Genomic DNA, 19,069 nt, shown 5'->3' with positions numbered 1-19,069 from the left:
TCTTGTGTTCAAATCCCAATCTTTAAACTTAATAAATAAATAAATAAAAACTAAAAGTTCCTAAATAACACAGCATAAATACACAGTAGAATCATTAGCTGAAATAAACGAGAATTTCATTCTGTTAAGAGTTTCATTCTATTAATAATCTCTGCAATATAATATGAAATCAATGATATGCCACTATCGATTTGGGCAAATTTTGAATCTCCCCCATCTCCAACAACAAACCATATAGGCTTCGAGACACAAACCCTATTAACGGAAAAAAAAAAAATTAAAACTAAACAATTAATGCCCTCTGCACAGGACAAGAGTGATATTTATTGAAGAATACAGTTCGAAAAAATATAAGCTTTTGTAGTTAATTTACAAATTAATTAAATTTCAAGTAGTATTTTAAATTTATACAAAAGCACTCATATATATTTATAAAATATATATACATATATATATATATGTATATATATTTGTTGAATAAGCTAATTTATTATAAGCCAAAAAAATGTCAAAAACAATTTGTACACAATTCAAATAAATTAATTAACGAAAATTAATAATTAAAAAATTAGAGTAAAACAAAAATTAAGGTAATAAATTACGCCTACAAAGAGGACAAGAGTGATGTTTGTGAAGCCATTGAAGAATGCAGTTTTGGTGATAAACATGGTTGCATATAAAACGAATCAAGCATTCATCATCTTCATTAGTTCCTGTAGTTCTAGCGGTCGACATTAATAAACCTTCCAAGCAAATACTGCAATTAGTCCCACCCAACTCATCATCATCGTAATCTCCATTATTAATCTTACTAAGCACTAGTTTTTCATGCTCAATGTAGTTCAAAAAAACATTTACCAGCAAAAAGCCAAAACTTATTTTGCTAAAACCCAAATAAAGCAATTTTGTATATGTTTCTCATCGATTTTCAACCCCTATTTCTATTAAGCTGAGCAATATGCAAACACATTCTAAATTAAAGTAAAGAGTTAAAAAAATGAAAAACTGTACATAATTGCACCAAGTAAAAAAAGAAAAGATTAATTATTCCTACATATACCAGAAGAAAAAAAAAAAAAAACAAAAAAAGGAATAAACTTCTATACCTTTAAAACTCACGCATTGGGGAAGGGAAGTTTTTATCAATTTTTGTTGCAATGTAGTTGAATATAGAACAAACCCATATATTAAATCACAAAGAATTTGCAATTTAACAGTAAATTTGTCATAAATTAAATAAACCCAGCTCAAATTTTGCAACCAAAAATAAAAAATAAAAAATAAAGAACATACATATCTAGCACGTTAATTTAAAAACACAAGAACCGAATGTATAGAATTTGGGAGTGTGCCAATTCCAAAGACTGAACCTACCCCCAGTAGGGGTACAAGACAATTAACACTGGGCCAAAGCCCTAATGGTCTGGGCTTTGAAATGTTTTGGAAGCAGGCAATGGGTCAGGCTTGAGGTATATACAATGATGATGAGCTTCCTAAGAAATCCCACATCGAATGTAGACCATGAGAATTAAATTTTTATAAAGAATTGACGAAATGACATGGACACGACCTTACTTGAACAGGATCTGTTCTATAGGCTCGTACATCTGTATCCTTGTGATCTAAGGAGACAGGAACCAAAACCTGGTGGATGAATTACGACCGTGTGATCAGAGCGTGATTAACGGCTTGGAGGTCCTATAGACCGTTCGATGCAGTAGAGGATCGTTCTCAGCCAGTCAAATGGTTGGGATGGTCACACGGTTGTCTGACAGGTTTCCCCTTCAATTTTTATTATTATTATTTTATTTAATCTCTGTTCTTAAACAAGTTCTTAATATTTTCTTCGGTTAAAAAAAGAAAAGAAAAAGAAAAGGCTATAAATGGTAGATGAAAAATGTACAAGTAGGAAACGATGGCCACGTAGCGCGCCATGAAGCCAGTGACTTTTCTTCCATTTCCGTTGGCACTTTCAGCTTCTTCTTCTTCTTCTTTTCTGATTCAGTTTCTGAAACGCAGCCACTTTTCTTCTTCTCCATTAATATCCTTCCTTCCAACATCATATTCCAACACTATTTCTTCAGTTTCACGATCCCACATGGACAAGCACTACTCGCAAGGTTGGAGAGACCCCTGCAACTACATGCATATTTATATATTTTTCTCATTAATTTATTTTCCTTATTTCTCTTATTTCCCTTGAAGGGTACCTGTATTTTTGTTCTCTGGTTTTGGGTTATGTAGCTGTTCTTTCTTGCCAAACATGTCCTTTTGCTTTTATATATCTCAAGGGATTTTGATTTTGACTCTTGGTTGCTTTTGTTTATGTGGGTTTTTTTAAGGTAAGGAAGATGCAGATCAGACAAGGGAAGCTTGTAGCAAAGGATCATGCGATGTGTTTCCAACAAAGGGTCTTTCTGATAGTATAATCCCTCACATCCTTAACCTGTAAGTTTAATCCCTCTCTCTCTCTCTCTCTCTCTCTCTCTCAATCTCAATGTGTTTGTATTTATGTTTAGAACAACTTAGAGAATGAGCAAAAAGATCGAGATGGGTACACCCTGTTTTGATTTGGCTTTTTGTTTGTGCTTTTCACTGGTAGAGGAGTAGAGGGTAAATTAACAAATTTTCAAATAGTGGTTTGGAATGATAAGCAGAATGAAACAGTTTTTTTGTTAATAACAGTGAAAGTTTATTTTCCTATTTAAACGTAGATGTAAAATCCCCACTAAATATTTTCCCTAAACTTAACTAAAAGGATCAAAGCCTTTCAGGTACAATATGTAGACCCCTGCAACTACATGCATATTTATATATTTTTCTCATTAATTTATTTTCCTTATTTCTCTTATTTCCCTTGAAGGGTACCTGTATTTTTGTTCTCTGGTTTTGGGTTATGTAGCTGTTCTTTCTTGCCAAACATGTCCTTTTGCTTTTATATATCTCAAGGGATTTTGATTTTGACTCTTGGTTGCTTTTGTTTATGTGGGTTTTTTTAAGGTAAGGAAGATGCAGATCAGACAAGGGAAGCTTGTAGCAAAGGATCATGCGATGTGTTTCCAACAAAGGGTCTTTCTGATAGTATAATCCCTCACATCCTTAACCTGTAAGTTTAATCCCTCTCTCTCTCTCTCTCTCTCTCTCTCTCAATCTCAATGTGTTTGTATTTATGTTTAGAACAACTTAGAGAATGAGCAAAAAGATCGAGATGGGTACACCCTGTTTTGATTTGGCTTTTTGTTTGTGCTTTTCACTGGTAGAGGAGTAGAGGGTAAATTAACAAATTTTCAAATAGTGGTTTGGAATGATAAGCAGAATGAAACAGTTTTTTTGTTAATAACAGTGAAAGTTTATTTTCCTATTTAAACGTAGATGTAAAATCCCCACTAAATATTTTCCCTAAACTTAACTAAAAGGATCAAAGCCTTTCAGGTACAATATGTAGACTAGACACTCAATAAGTAAACTTTTCACGCTTAAGAGCCATGCTGAACAATGGTGGTAAACAAACATTTGATAGATTTGGACGTGGATGCTACAATGCATTAGCAGAGTTCTATGCTATAACTGTAAAATCTTCATAATCCAAGAGTTGACGGATGAAATTCTTGAGAAAGAGGGGAAATTGTTGAAGCTTGCCCAGCAGCTCAATCCTTATTAATAGCGTATCTAGTGCTTTATTTTATGCTTGGAGGATTCAATTATGGTAGGTTTTGGCTTATTTGTTTTAGGCTGTTTATCCTTATACATAGGCAAACCAGAAGTCAGAGATAAAAGTCCTTTCTTATTGTAGCTCTTATGGCTATGAGAGAGACAATCTAATATGCATCTTCTCAGTATGGTTCGTGACATGATGACGACCAATTTTTGTTAAGTATTAGCACGCAGCGGATTTTCCCTGTATATTCTAGGTAGTTGTTGCTCAAGGATGGCCAAATAATGTAGTGTTGGATAGTTTAATTTTTTAATTTTTTAATAAGCAAAACAGTTTTGCATATTCTGAGCTGAAACATGAAGAACACCTTTGCAAGTCCTAGGTGATTTAGGTATGATTCTACCATATCAATTTAATTTAATCTTGGTATAAGCAATTCCTTTTGTCGCACAAGACCAGTCACTGATCTCGGCAAGATTTTTAAGACAAGTTTGTTGCCGAATGTTTCAGATATGCAAGCTGTGCAACACCACGTGACTTTGAAATCTATGATCCAAATGCTTCATTTGAGGACCCTCTGATGTGTGCACACGGGTATGTATTGTCATATCATTTACTAAATGGTATGTTTTTTGTGTTTCAGAAGCCCAACCCCTGTAGATGGAATTCTTAACCCTAAAATTGTTGTTCTTGAGATGGCTAGTCGGACATTATTTATTTTATTACACTCATTTCAGATCATGCCTTTTTGTTTCATTTGTGTCTTTTTCTGGAGGTTACTTGGATTGATATATACACATATACAGCTTTGTGAATCTGAAGTAATTTTAGTCAAAGGGAAATAAAGTTGGCGTGTATATCCTTAATGATATGCTGCTTACTTTAAAAGAAGAAAAAGAAAATAAAAGAAAAGCTATTTTCATCATTTCGAAAATGTGCTTAATTAGTATAACAGTTTACTTAAAGCCATCACAAAAATTATGATTTTCTAGTGATACCTCTGTTAGAAACATGTTTTCGAGATTATAGGCTTTTATTTGATGGGAAAACACCTTGCTCTAGAACTTTGACATTGTTATTATCCTGATTAAACCGCTCTTAAGTTAAGAATATATGATGTAATCCAAGCTGTTGGACATAAGGACATATTCTGAGAAAAGTTTCCAGTATTCTACTAAAGCTTAATAGAAAGAAACAGATCAGCCATTCCTATAAGTTGTTTCTTGTTGTATCTGTTACCTCATTAAATTGGTAAACAATTTTGTCTAACATAATTTTTTGTTGCTATCTTGTCAGGGTGAAGCAGATCAAGTCAGCATTTTATTCACTTTCCAAGGTTTTATTTCTTTGCTGAATTGTTGATGATACTTTCCTTTTATTGTCTATGAATTACTTGGAGCCTTTTACTCATAGAGGAAAACATTGATTTTAAGACAATATTCTGGTAATTAATAAGATTTCAGATAACTGTTTTAGAGAGACAAAACATGGAATGAAACCTTGCTTGAATATTTCAGTTTGGTTCAAACAAGAATATTGTTTTGCAAAAATTAGCATCTGCATAGGATGTAAAGAAACACTGACAAAGAGTAATTTCGTTAACACGCTTAGTGTTTTAAGATTTTTGAGGGATAAAGCTTAAAAAACCTGTACTTTTTTTGGTAATCAAAGAAGGGTAGATTTCATATGGTGCTAGGTGAAATTCCCCTTGTCCCATATTTGTTTCACCATTTATAATCAAAGAAATGATGTGAGATGAGTTTTCTTGTTGGATTCACTACTCTATTTCTTGAAATTTTCTTACTGTTGATTTTAATAATTTTTATTTTTACGTTTTCTTCCCCCTGTACTTCCAGGTCTTTAGTGAATCAAAAATTGTGGAATACAGTGTGAAAGAAAATTGGACTTCACCAGGAAAGGGAGAGGTTCATTATTCGATTTTTAACTCTGTTAAAATTCATTTCATTTTCTTTTAATATATATTTTATATTGAAACTTGTATTCATGTGTACTAAATACAGATGGTAATTGATAACAAACAACACTACAAGTTCTTGGGGAAAAACATAGACATGATATCCCTTATCAAATTGTATGTCGAGGAAGGGAAAGTTGTTCGTCATGAAGATTGGTATGTAGACTGAACTCAGCCTAGCTCTACCTCAAACATGCATGCAGTTTGCCTATAAACTCTGAAAATACTAAGCTTATTTCTCTACCCACTATCTCCTACATCATATTATACAGGGCATTTCATGAACTATACAAATCTAGACATCAATATGCTTAATACAATTGATTGACGGAGGAATTGTATGATTATAGTCGTGGGTTTGCCGGAAATGTGGGCAAAATCTATGGGATGATGATCTCCTATAATATATAATTGGACCGAGAGGGGCAGTTTAAATAGTTGTGGAAAGCTGTGTTGTTTAACTGATAATCAAGTCTTCTGCAGTTACTTGAGTGGCTATTTGTTCGTCTTCAATAAAATTCTAAATAGCTTCTAAGTGAAGATTTTTTTAGCAAGAGTTGTTTGGTTGTTTGGCCTTGTTAATATCTAACGCCGTTTGATTTTGGGTTGTTCGGCATTATATTCTGGATAGGGATCAAAATATATAGTTATATCATTATTGCAGCAATTAAAAGTGGAAGTTTAACAATGAATTATATGTAACAATGAATTATATATAGGTGGGACAAGAAGCCTCTTTGGAATAGAGAAACAGTTAACCTGCCACTGGCTGGCAGAATCATGGAAATGACTCGGAGGGGTTCAATGCTGGCTACTCATGCGATGATGGGGTTTGGGAAAGATCCGACACTGTAAAGGCACTACTGAAACCAATGATGAATTATCTTCTGCTTCATTAGGTGTGTGCATTAGTTGTTTTCTTTTTTTCCAGTGTGTATCGTTCAGAAATGTCAGTAGCTTATTCTAGTGGGTCGGGGCTTTGACCCACTAATTATGTAAGCTTTTTATAGAATCATAAGCTAAGATTGATGCGAGGAAGATTTGTGAAGGTTAAATTTATGAGCAATATTCTTGAATCTTGAACTCAATTCGTGTTAATAAGAATAAAAGTTTACTAAAGTTTCATACAATTTACAACAACAAAGAATGAATATAAATTGTTTGAATTGGCATATTGGAGGAGAGACGGATAATGTTTCGCACTTATATTTGTCCTGTTACTTAATGGTAATAGTGTCTCTGGCTAGGTCGCTTAGCTTGATTTTGGGCTTCTTGAGTTTTAGGCATTCACTTTCAGTCTCTTCTCGGGTCTAATTTACAAAATGAGTACATAATGGGCTTTCTAAAAAAGTAATGGGCTTGCGTATTTGGACCTTCTAAAGTGTTTCATACTTCAATTTGGACCTGAAATGATTTTAAAAATTTAGATGTATCATATTCCAAAAAAATTTAATAAATAAGTTGTTTATTTTTTGGTGGTAGGGTACTTCTATGAGTTCGAGTTATAAAAAAAAAAAATTTTGGATAGTTTGTAAATTAGATGAATTATTTGAAAAAAAAATAATTATTTACTTAATTTAGTAATCTTATCCATTTAAAAGTGTAATTTATTATTTACTTAATTTAAAGGTTAATTAGAATAAATAAGTAATATTTTTATTGTTAAATAAATTCAATTCCTAATAGTACCATTCCTGATGCTTGGGCTTGAGTGAATCAGTGACTGGTCTCACCATATGCACATGCCAAAATCTATATATATATTTTTGAATTTTTCACTTGATTAATAAATGTTTAAATTAAAGATAACGACCAAACAATCATTGAATGTGTCAAAAATCTAATCACACATTCTCCACAACTTTCATGCCAAATAATATTCCTTTTTTTTTCTCTTTTGACTGGTCATCATCTCCACCACCTTTGCCTTAAAAAACAGACCACCACCAACAAAACCTTTCTCTCTCTCCCTCACCGGTCACCTGCTTTAATAAATTATTGGAGAGAGAGAGCGAGAATCATAAGAAGGTTGATTAGTTATAGGAACCAAAATCCTTGTACTGCAGATGGATGTTTGTGAAAAAGAGAGAAAGATATATTTCAATTATACACAGATTATTTGGAAGTTGTTTGGGATCCGAGAATTCCCATACTTTCATGCAAAAAAATTTCTAGCTTCTAGTGTAAAAGAAACACCTTTTAAAAGCTGATGGGGTATTGGTAAACAACCGTTGCTTTGCTGTGCTTTCTTTTTTACTTTCTTTCTTTCTTTGCCTAAAGACTGCAAAAGCCCAAGCTGTGGAAACTTTGTCTCCTTTGTCATCTTTTTTTGTAAATGTGAAAGTTTGAGGTGTGGAAGGTAGTACTAGCAGTAGTAGTGTTGGATAAGACAGAATTAATTTCAAAAAATAAGAAGAGAAAAGTAAGAAAGAAAATAGTAAATTGAAAAAGATGCATTGCCTTTTAAAAGTAGTGTACGTATTATTTACTTGGATTTTTTTTTTTATTATTATTACTTTAGAGAATTAATGACTCCCTAAAAAGAATACAATTAGTGGCTTCTTACTTTTTCCTATTTTATGTCTCTTTCCCAATCCTCCTTTTTCCCAATCGTAATCATTTCTGGATCATGTTCTAAGATTGTATTTCCATGGCGGCTAGTGCCATATCTTTCTTCGTTTGATCCAAACAACCCTTTAAGCCATTAGGATGAGTATTTTACTAATAGATTCTTTCAGAATAAATATTAATAATTAAAATATAGCTCCAATTAAGTATAGTAGCAGTGATTACACAAGAAACCGTGGAAATTAAAAGAAACCCAGAACTTAAAAATGTCCAAATGGTATACATGACTAATTTAATTTGCATTGCTATTTGATCATATAGAGACGGATGGTTTCGGAAGTTTGTCTTTCTATATATTGAGTGAAAGTGCAAATTAAAAAATAATAATAATTAATAGTGCTGTGGGTTTTGAAATCAGTCAGATAATTAATTATATTTATATGCTGCTCCAAGTATTATTAATTGTTAATTATCTTCTTCATCATTGCAATGCTTAAAAAAAATAAATCAAACAAATAAAAGAGAAAAAAAATTGAAATTCCTCCAATCATATATAGTACGCAAGATCAATAATGTAACTAGTTTGCAATCAATATTAGGTCCTATACCTAGCTAGGATGATGATGATGATGATGACCATGTAGCTGCGGGAGGAAATTAAAACTACATGCAGAAAAGCTTTCTTATCCATGGAAGTTCTTCTCATCATTCACCATCAACTTTGGATTGGCAATTGCTATTTGCTAATGTCTCTTTCAATCATTGAATCCCCTAATGGGAACAAAGCTCGAGGTCTTGTCTTCAAATATATATACATAAAAACCCCATCCATCATTTTAATCAATTTCTTCAATTAATAATTGTCTACCTAGCTATTTGTATATAGTTATATTGTTTTTTTTTTTTTTTTTTTCAATGAATCACAATTATTAAGGCTATGCTGGTGTAAACTTTCGTTTGGCCACTCATTGAGTCCCATAAAATTCCTAAATTATAAAATTTTCTTTTTAAATTACCATTTTCAGTCCAAGGAAACACTAATATTTGTATGAAATGACACATGCCTTTTTGTGACCAATCCATTCAATTCCAAAAGTTAGGCTTCTTTTGTCTCTATTTTATGTATATTATAATGCATATATATATATACACATAGATATATTATGAAATTTTATTCTTAGCAAAAAATCATATATAATTTTATTTTATCAAACAACATCAGACATCATATAGTGTTATTCTTTGGTTTGGAATGCCTGCACAGTAAAAATGTCAAACAACCTTCAAAGCTTTCTTAAATAACTTTTTTTTTTTATTGGACATTATTTATATTGTTTGATTGGTGCTTGATTATATATAAATAGGGTAGAATACCCTATGAGTTATATGTTATTGAACATCAATTAACAACATAGAGTGTTCAACATGGTCCTATAGAAAATTACATATAATATATGTATTATATATATATATATATATATATCTATAATTATATATAATTAGTCCTGATAAAGAGCCTCATGAGGGCTAAGGGTAATTTGAGTGATGATCATCAGGTGTAGATATGTTTTTAATTATTAGTATTGCAAGTAGAGATGAAGCTAGGGAGCTAGGCAACAACCATATTAAAATAGCGCTAATTTCCTCACAATGGCAGGCATTGATCATATACAGTTTAATAATTAGTAAATTCCTTCATGGAAGCAATTTTCATAGGTAGGACTAGGACTGCTAAAAAATTATAGGCAGGGAAAAGGCTACATGCAGTGCTTTTCATGTAGAAAATTAACCATTGAATTCATTAATGCTAATATCTCCTTAGTTTAATTAATTATGATTAAAATTAACTTAATATTATATGTGTGCATATTAGTCGCGTGCACTTGATTTGACGATATCATGTTTCACAATAACTTGTCACGATATTATATAATTGTTGGTATAATATATAATTGATTATAAGGCCAGGCCTATTATTAATTGCATATATAATTCTCTCATTGATATAAATGACTTTGTATGTCATGGAGTGCTATAAATATATTCATGATCATCAACTTCTTTTTCCATATATATTTTCACTTTACTAAACCTCTCATATATATATATATATATATATATATATATGTATATGTGTGTGTGTATGCATGTATGTAAGTGTAGATATAACTGTATATTTATATGCAAGTCTTATTTGATGATCATATATGACATGGTAAGTGTTATGAATTGCCAGTCACATATATGTATGTATTCTATATATTGTATTTTATGTATTTAAAAATTTTTAATGTACATATGATCTATAAAAAAAAAATAACTAAATAAATAAAAATTGTAGACTAAGAGGCTTAAAGTTTCACTTTCTTTTTTAGATCCCGTTGGTTTTCTTGTATGTAAGGCAAGGTATACATATAGTGCTACCTAACTTCACTTCAAACTGAGTGAGCTTTCTAAAATCGAAATAGAACCTTTTATTTTTTCCCTTTTATTTTTTCCCCTCTTTGAGTGTCCCTTTCTTTTTCTTTTCCCTTTTGAACTCTTTATACTTTGTGATATAAATAGAATATATGTATATATATATATTGTTTCTAGATTTAGAATGGTGGTTTTCAAGTGATTCATCTTTTATTTTTTTCAAGAATCAAATAATTCATCTTTTATCTAGAATTTTTTTTTTGCTCACTGATGGTCGTAGATATATATAATGAGACTCATAAAAATTAAACAAACGTGGTCCCAATACCATGTTTTAAGCTAGCAAAGAAAATGAAATAACAATATAATTTAAGCCTCGATTCTCAATAATTTTGTCAAGTAAGATTATTATTATTATTGGTTTTTTGGGATATCAATTAGTTTATATGTATGTGTGTATATATATATCCATATATATATATATATGGTTAAAATTAAGCGCTTAAAGTGTAACTAAGAAGATAGTTTTCCTTTTTACAATTTTAAAGTTCGGAAAGTCTTTATGGTCTAAAAGTTAGATGCTTGTCTTTGTTTGTTTCGGGTTGTTGAGATTAATTTTCTTTTGGCCTTTCGGTCTAATTCCATCCTGCCAAGTGTTTTTCAAAAATGGGATTGTTCGGTCTAAAGATTAAAGAAAAGAGTGAAAATCATCTCCATGAAAGGCATATATACTCTCCTCTAAAAAAATCATAAAAACATATATTTGTCTTTTTATGTGTTATCTCTAAACTTTTCCTTTGCATATCTCTTACGTTTCGAATTGTTCTTTCATGTATAACTTTGCTTTTCTATTTTACACATAATAAATTTTAGATTGGAAGGATACGTACAACATAAGTTGTAATTTGAAGAATATATTATCATCTATATATATATATATATATATATATGTGACGCACATATATATACGTTGCAAACTCTTCAATCGGTCATCAAGTCATAATCTGGTCCATTTTTTTATTTTTTTCTTTTTCGAAGAACCTAAAGTCATCAGAATCATTCCAATCAACTTGTAGCTTACTTTTTACGAAGCATGGATTCATATGATGATAACGTCATAGATATATCAATGCCAAGTGTAAAAAACAAATAAACTCAAACAAAATGAAAATAGATATAACAAATGCGGGCATATATGAATATACACAAATTCCTTATGCAGTTTCCCTCATATTAAATAAATAATTCTAATTGATCAATGCTAGCTAGGGCACCAAAATGTTCACTAAGTTATGAGTTCTCATTATTTTATTGTTGATATTTAATTATAATTACTCCATCAAGAGTTCACTAATATATATATACATATATATATTACATTAATTTTTCAATCAATAAAATAATGACACCTTATCACTTAGTAAACATCTTCATAGGCTTTTTTCATGCCTTTAAAATTATTCATTCTAATTTTATACATGAGGCCATTTGAAGTGTGAAATTACAATAAACACTATATACATAACATGACAGATACTAGCTATGAGTTGTCACTACTCCATTTTATAGGTTTTTGTTTTCTAAAACTTCTGTAAACTCATATTATATATATAAGTCAGTTTTAAGTAAGTTCAACTTTATTTTATTAAACTAAAATTTATCTTTGATAAACATTGAATTTTATCAATGAACCAAATATTTCCTTTTAATAAAAATGAAATGGTCATTAAAAAAAAAGAAAAAAACTTAGTTTAATAAATTAGTAAGTGGATTTTATCTGAGTCTAATATGTAATATATATTCCTCAACCTTAATTTTTGTAATTAAGAATTAAGTTGTAAAAATGAAAGGGATAATACATGCATGTGAGTGATTTTATTTCGTACTTATAAGTGATCAAGGTTTATAGTGCTTTGGTAGTCTTGAGATGTTTTCACCGTTTGTTAATGTTTGATGGATCTTGGAAAAGACTATACACCATGACAATATACTTTTGCTAACTTTAGGGGAACACATGCATAAATTGGAACACCATAATATATAGGGTCATCATATACAAATATGGAAAGCGCTCATATGTTTGCATATGCAATGGAAACAGTATGGATGGCGCCTCTCCATGCATCTTTTACATATGTAAATGTATAATTTAGTCATAATTAATAGGCTTGCCACTATGGTAAAGTCAGAAACTATAATTTGATAGTTGTATGTATGCAATATTGTTCCTTTTGGATCTAGAAAATTCTCTTACAACCCAGTCCTCAAGGTTTGTCAAAATACATTGCATACATACCAAACTGTAACAGACCAGATCATCCGCATGCAATATTGTCCTTTTTGGGACTAAGGAATCCTCTTACAATCCAGCTTTCAAGGTTTTGTCAAAACGTATTGCAAGAGAAAGATATCAACACCTTCTTATAAGGCATGCTTCGTTCTCATTTCCAATCGATATGGGACTTCACAGTGTACTTCAATAATCTTTCATCGCCGAGAGTTTAAATTATATCAAATTACTAATTTCTAAATGCAAAAAATCAGCTATGCATACTATATAAGTAAACATACAAGTATCATAGCAAAATTATGTATACTAATACACTATTTAATTTACCGTATAGTGCATGATATGGTTTTATCTGTATTTTTTTTTTTTTTTTTGTAATGTATTTGTATTCATGTATAAACAAAGTAAAAATGCTGAATGACAAATTAGGGTCATTAGTTAATATTTAAAGGGGCCGGCACTACAAGACATCTTTAATCATTTCCTTCTTTAATAAATTACAAAAGGTTCTTTAAATATAAGCCTATTAAAAAAAAAAAAAAAAAGGGCCTGGCAAATGTCTTTATTTGAACTGAGGCATATCTTTCTTTCTTTTTCTTTTTTTTTTTTTTTTTCCTCGAGTGTGACATGACAACTTAAAAGTATGTCATATTTTATATTTAACATGAGATAATCACATCTTAGTATTTTCAAATAAAAAAGAAAAAATGCAAATAACAAAGCTAAATCAAATAAGATATACTGATCAACTTCATAGCTAGTTCTACGCTTTTTCTTACACCTCTTTAATTTTCGTTCGAGACTTTTGTTCCACAAGTACATAGAAGGAGTGACCATATTGCCATCTTATCTTATGTTTAAGAAGATTTTTTATAACACATATACATAAATGTTCATAGCAAATAATGTAGATAAGTATAACTAAATACACAAAACTCGTGTTGAATATCCAAATCAGTTTAAACCCCATTTCAAATTAACATGTGTCCCAAAAAAAAAAAAAAAATTCTAGAAAAATTCTTGCAAAATAAGAAATTAGTTGGATTACTTACAGAAATAAGCATTGTTTCCCCTTTTTTTTTTTAATATAAACTTTTCATCCTAATTAATTTCATATATATTTCTTCCATACCATATATCAGTCGAAAACATTTTACATTGCACACTCCTCAATAAGGAATTATACATCTATTCACTCCGTGCGAACACAAAATTAAAGATTTCTCTGTTTAATTGTTCTTTTACCATGTAACATGACATATATTTATATATATATATATATATGTATGTATATATATATAATATAATTAATATTGATTGATAAAAAAATTAACACTAAATTTAATTAGCTAAGAAAATTCCCAACGAACATTAAAAAAAAAAAAAAAAAAAAAAAAAAAAAAACTTTGTTAATGAAAGATCTATTGATTAATTGTACCCTCTAATTTGTTACAATTCTTCACTAATTTTGAAAAGGATTTTCATATCCACAGATTCCAATATACCAATATCTTCCTTATAATCATCTCCATTATTTTTATGATCTTCAATGGCGATATTCAAATCAAGCGAAACGCGTGGCAAGCTTCTCTCCTCCAACTCATTTTCATCATCATCTTCTCTGCTTGTCTCCTCTGTTTTTTTACTTCTATTAGGAGAAGGAGCTCTGGAAATTACTGAACCACTAAAGCTTTCACAGCTGAAGATAACTATGGCGTCTTTAAGTGGAACAGTTTCACCACAATCAAGTCTTATTCTTCCATTATCAATGGCATTCTTAATACCCTTTTGAGAATAGTAATCAACTTGCTCCACATCTTCCATGAAGAACACCCTGTGAGGATTCTCATTAACTGCTTCACCAAATCTCTGAATATAACTACTTCCCATTTCGTTTCTCGTCCTCTTTTTGTTGATTTCTTCATTGGAATCGATCTTAGTCGATGAGAAACTGCTCAGACCGATTGATAAGAAGTTGTTCCGAGAACCGAAAATGAGCTTGGCTAATGTTCTTGCAATCATCTCTTTGCCTTTTGAATCATCACCAAGGAAAAAAAGCCAACTTTCTTCTTTGTGTTCCTGATTATCATTTCCTTTTCTTTTTCTCAACCCTGATCTGCATTGAAGAATCGTTTCGACAATGTCAGGGACTATCTCTTTCTGCCAATCCACTTTCTTCCCCATCTCATCGCATAGAAGTTTGATGTTTTCATTGTTGAGTTCTTTGAAACTGTTGAGGTTCTCTGTGTCCTCCATTATCACCTCACTCGAAGAAGCTGAATTTGGGCTTGAGTTTGGATTGGATAAGAGTTCTGGTTTTGGTTGGATGTTGTTTGTATCTGGGATGAACATTTTGACATCGTTTTCGTACTCGTGATCATCGGTGTTATCCAACACCCAGAATTGGTATTCTTTTGGTGATGATGAGTGTTTAGATCCAAAAGCAGGTGGTGGTTGAGTTTGGTTCTGGTGGAAGTTCAGGTTGTGTTCGTACGAAGAGAAGGAATTGGAAGAAGAAGGAGATGAAGACAGATTGTTGATGGTTTTTTGGGGATTTTTGTGAACTGAACTGCAAAATGAGTTCCATTTCTTGCAGAGATCCGTGACAGTGATACATTCCTGCTTGAGAATGAACAGAACAGAAAAAGAATCTCAGATCTCTCCTTTTTTTATTATATATACATATATGTAAATAAGTTTATATAGAAATTTTTCTTATCTCGGAATTTTTTGTTCACGATTTTCCGCGACAATGTCACGCTAATTGGTGTAACATTGTCCTACACAAAAATGTTCTAGATTAGAGAATTGTCCTAGATTTATAATATTAAAGAGAGAGAAATTAACCTGATCAATTTTCAAAGTGTTTCTTGTGGTTTCTTCCCTGTACTTTTGGAGCCATGAAGGCAAGCTTGACTTGTGCTGAATATTTGTGGAAGATGGTATGCTTTGAACTTCTTTATCAAAATTTTCTGAGCAATCAGCACAGCAACTTAGTTGTTTACTAACACACACATCTTTGGTTTCCCTGGTACTCCTCTCAGCTTGCACATCTCTGCAAATATGAATATCAAAAATCATCAAGATCTAAAATTTGATATACAAATAGTCATGACTTCGTAAACAACATTTTAGATCAAAACATATTAAATTTACCTGTCAAGATTGAGACTGAGCCTCAAGCTTCCACCAGGTATAGTAAGAGGATGAAGTTCCCAAATGGCTTCCAAAGAAGGGTGACCAGTTTTGCATCTCTGGTAAGTCTGAAAAGTTGCAATCCCCATTAGCCACAACCTTCCATTGTCACCAATTCCAGAGACCAATCTTTTAAGCTCCATTATTATTTGCTCTGCAGCACAATAGCCTGAGTTCCTCCTTTTCTCACTATAATTTGACCAAAACTCAGAAACCCATAAAAGATCACCCAAATACAACACAACCCCTCTTCCCATATAGCTTTTCATCACAATACATCTAAGCTCCACAAGCTTCTGTTCAACCTCTTCTTTGTTTAAACTCCTCAGAGAAGATAGAGGAAGATTCACAAATTGCAAATTGTACCTGAAATCACCATGAAAATTGTTAACATAATTTCCTGATCTCTCAAATTTCTCCATCACTCCCTTTGCCACATTCTCTGCTGTTCCCAAACTCTCCCCAACAACAACCATGTTCCTCCTCTTGTTCAACATGATGTTCAACACACTCATAACATCATCATTCCTGATTTGCTCAAAGGGTTTCATGATCGAGTTAACCGGAAGTTTGCTATAAGGAGCTGACTGAGACTCCTTGGAATGGTCGTTATTAGGAGGAAGAGAATTACAAGGAGGACTAGTTTTTTGGGTACAAATCTCCAAAGAGACAGCTTGTTCAACTCTGTTTTTCACCAGAGTACTAGAAAAACCAGCTTCTCTCATGACTCTACTCACACTTGGATCATCCAAGATTGAGATTATGAGCTGCTCAAGCTCTATCTTCAATGCCAAGATAGGCTGCTGCTGGTTTTCAATGGAGCCGCGGCGTTGGTGAGCCTGAGCTCGCTTGAAAGCAGCAACCAAGGCATTAGAGAAGGAAGGGTTAGGATAGTGAGGGCCTAAAATGGGGCTTGGATTGGAAGCAGGGAGGCGATTGAGAGCTACATTGAAGCAAAGCTCAAGAGCTTTGCATTGGAGTGGATGAGAATGGCACTGAAGGCAAGCCTTTCTCAATAGACCATTGGAGGTGGCAAGCATGGCACTTGCTACATGGAGAGGTGTGACTTGGGCATGTCCTCGCCGTTTAGCAAGTGTTACAGCTTGTTTCACCATTGTTGTAGCTTCAGCAGTTAGAGCCTGCTGAACAGTGCAAATCCCAGTCCTCATTGTGAGAAATATTCTCGGATGGTGTCACAAATGGGTAAGATAAGTAAGGAAAGGAGAGAAATATTTGATCAAAGTCTAGTGGGGTTATTAGTTGGTGGGTTTCATTTGGATTGAAAGAAAATTAAGGTAAAGAAGGAAAAAGAAGTGTTGGGAATAAGGAGATAGCAGGGAATATGAAGAAGAAGAAGAAGCAGAGCTATGAATCTGGTTTATATTTTGGGTGGTAAGGGAGAATAGATAATATAGGATGTAGGTTTTGTGCTTTTCTTGTTAGTGAGGGAAATTTTGGCTTTTGTATGTGGAAGTGGAATGCATGTGATAAGTAACTTTGGCTGTCTTTTTTATTTATTTATTTTTTTTAAGTTTTTTTTTTTTTTTGCTTTTTGGGAAAAAAGGTATGTGGATAATCAAAAGTTGGTCTCCTTCAAAATTGTGGGAAGTAAACAATATATATATAAATATACACAGCACTAACCAAGAAAGGGTTTAAACAAATATGAAGGGAATAATAATAAATGACTTTTTGTTTTTTGTAGATATAAATTTGAATGAGAATGAATTGGGTTGGTTTGAATGAGATTATATAAGAAGTGAAAAAGATAAGAAGGAAAGTAGAAAAAGAGAAAATGGTGGAAAAAGAAAAGCTTGAGGAATGGTCGTCCGCCAATAACGAGGAGCTTGAGGAAAAAGAGAAAAAGACAACGTTTGAAGGAGAATTGAGAAGTTTTATTGTATTTAGCCAAAATAAAAAAATAAAAATAAAAATTGTTAATGGTTTTTTCCACTTTTTTGTTTGAGAAGAAGAGAATATTAATGTCATTGATGATTGATCAAGTTAACATCCATCGCTTGTTCAGACTACAACTTGAATGATATCCATGTGTGACATCTCTCTCTCTCTCTCTCTCTCTCTCTCACACACACACACACACACATCAATCAACCTTCTTTTTTCTTTTTTTGATTTTGGGTGCGTTTTTCATTTCGTCTACATTACCTCATCATTTGAGCAAAATACATTACCTCATCATTTTTATTAAAATAATTTACTTTATAAATTGTTCATATGTAGGAACTATTCAACTTTTTGTTTTTTTTTTTTTTTGGGTATTTTTCATTTGGTCAACATTACCTAATCATTTTTATTAAATAATTTATTTTTTAAATTGTTCTTGTGTAGAAACAATAGAGCTCAAGGCATGAAATTCATTTAGCAAGTGGCAAAATCATATGCCAATACATTATTGATGTAAAAGAATAGCACATTTTTTACTATCATACTTAATTAGCGTTTTTCTAGTATTTTTCGTAAGATGTTAGTTTGGTTGGTATAATGTATTATTACTAACTTCAAAATAATTTATTGATAAATATGAATTTCATTATATTTATCGACTACGATTGATATTTATACTTTTTAATGTAATCAATTTAGGCGTCGAAATTATAGAATATAAAACGAAACAGAGAAAAATAAAAATGCAAAAGGCATTATTATATAATATTCTAAAATAAATTAAAACATATAAACAACAAACGCAAAACAAACAAAGTAATGTAAAATTTTCCTAAAAATATTGAATAGTCACGATTCTATAGAGCAATTAATCATGCCTTCTTTTTTTTCTTCTTCTTTTTTTTTTTTTTTTTTTTTTTTTGGTGGGGGGTTGTTTTCGGGAGAGAAATAGGTAGGGAATGCAAATGGTTTTTAATATTATATCCTGAATTTAGACATGCTTGCAGGTCCACTTCCCTGATTACTTTTCATGTTAGATTTAAGACCTGCCCTAAAGCCAAAA

At 31.6% G+C, this 19,069-nt stretch overlaps 2 protein-coding genes and 1 non-coding gene across 4 annotated transcripts; 2 read left to right on the top strand and 1 right to left on the bottom strand.

Annotated features, from left to right (window-relative positions):
- The first annotated feature begins 1,565 nt into the window (after positions 1-1,565).
- On the top strand, positions 1,566-1,778 carry LOC112491148 (small nucleolar RNA U3). The gene has a single exon (XR_003055453.1). It is a non-coding gene; the product is annotated as a small nucleolar RNA U3 (small nucleolar RNA).
- Positions 1,567-6,749, top strand: LOC107413142 (uncharacterized). Of its 2 annotated transcripts, none has more exons than XM_060820049.1 (8): positions 1,567-1,775; positions 2,343-2,448; positions 3,001-3,106; positions 4,166-4,249; positions 4,952-4,991; positions 5,512-5,580; positions 5,677-5,786; positions 6,350-6,749. In XM_060820049.1, the coding sequence occupies exons 4-8, from the start codon at positions 4,236-4,238 to the stop codon at positions 6,483-6,485; spliced, it is 369 nt and encodes a 122-aa protein (XP_060676032.1). In that variant the 5' UTR covers positions 1,567-1,775; positions 2,343-2,448; positions 3,001-3,106; positions 4,166-4,235; the 3' UTR covers positions 6,486-6,749. The 2 variants fall into 2 exon arrangements, with proteins under 2 accessions (XP_060676032.1, XP_060676031.1); XM_060820048.1 differs by lacking the exon at positions 1,567-1,775 and adding an exon at positions 1,844-2,120.
- A 7,559-nt stretch (positions 6,750-14,308) lies between these two features.
- LOC107413129 (protein SMAX1-LIKE 3) lies at positions 14,309-17,612 on the bottom strand. Its single transcript, XM_016020998.3, has 3 exons — positions 16,063-17,612; positions 15,754-15,961; positions 14,309-15,525 (listed from the first exon to the last, which is right to left on the bottom strand). The coding sequence occupies exons 1-3, from the start codon at positions 17,268-17,270 to the stop codon at positions 14,356-14,358; spliced, it is 2,586 nt and encodes an 861-aa protein (XP_015876484.2). The 5' UTR covers positions 17,271-17,612; the 3' UTR covers positions 14,309-14,355.
- Between the last annotated feature and the right edge of the window lie 1,457 nt (positions 17,613-19,069).

This window comes from Ziziphus jujuba, chromosome 8 (assembly GCF_031755915.1).
Source record: "Ziziphus jujuba cultivar Dongzao chromosome 8, ASM3175591v1".
NCBI lineage: Eukaryota > Viridiplantae > Streptophyta > Magnoliopsida > Rosales > Rhamnaceae > Ziziphus > Ziziphus jujuba.
The sequence above is the reverse complement of the archived record's forward strand: the minus strand, read 5'-3'. Positions and strand labels throughout refer to the sequence as shown.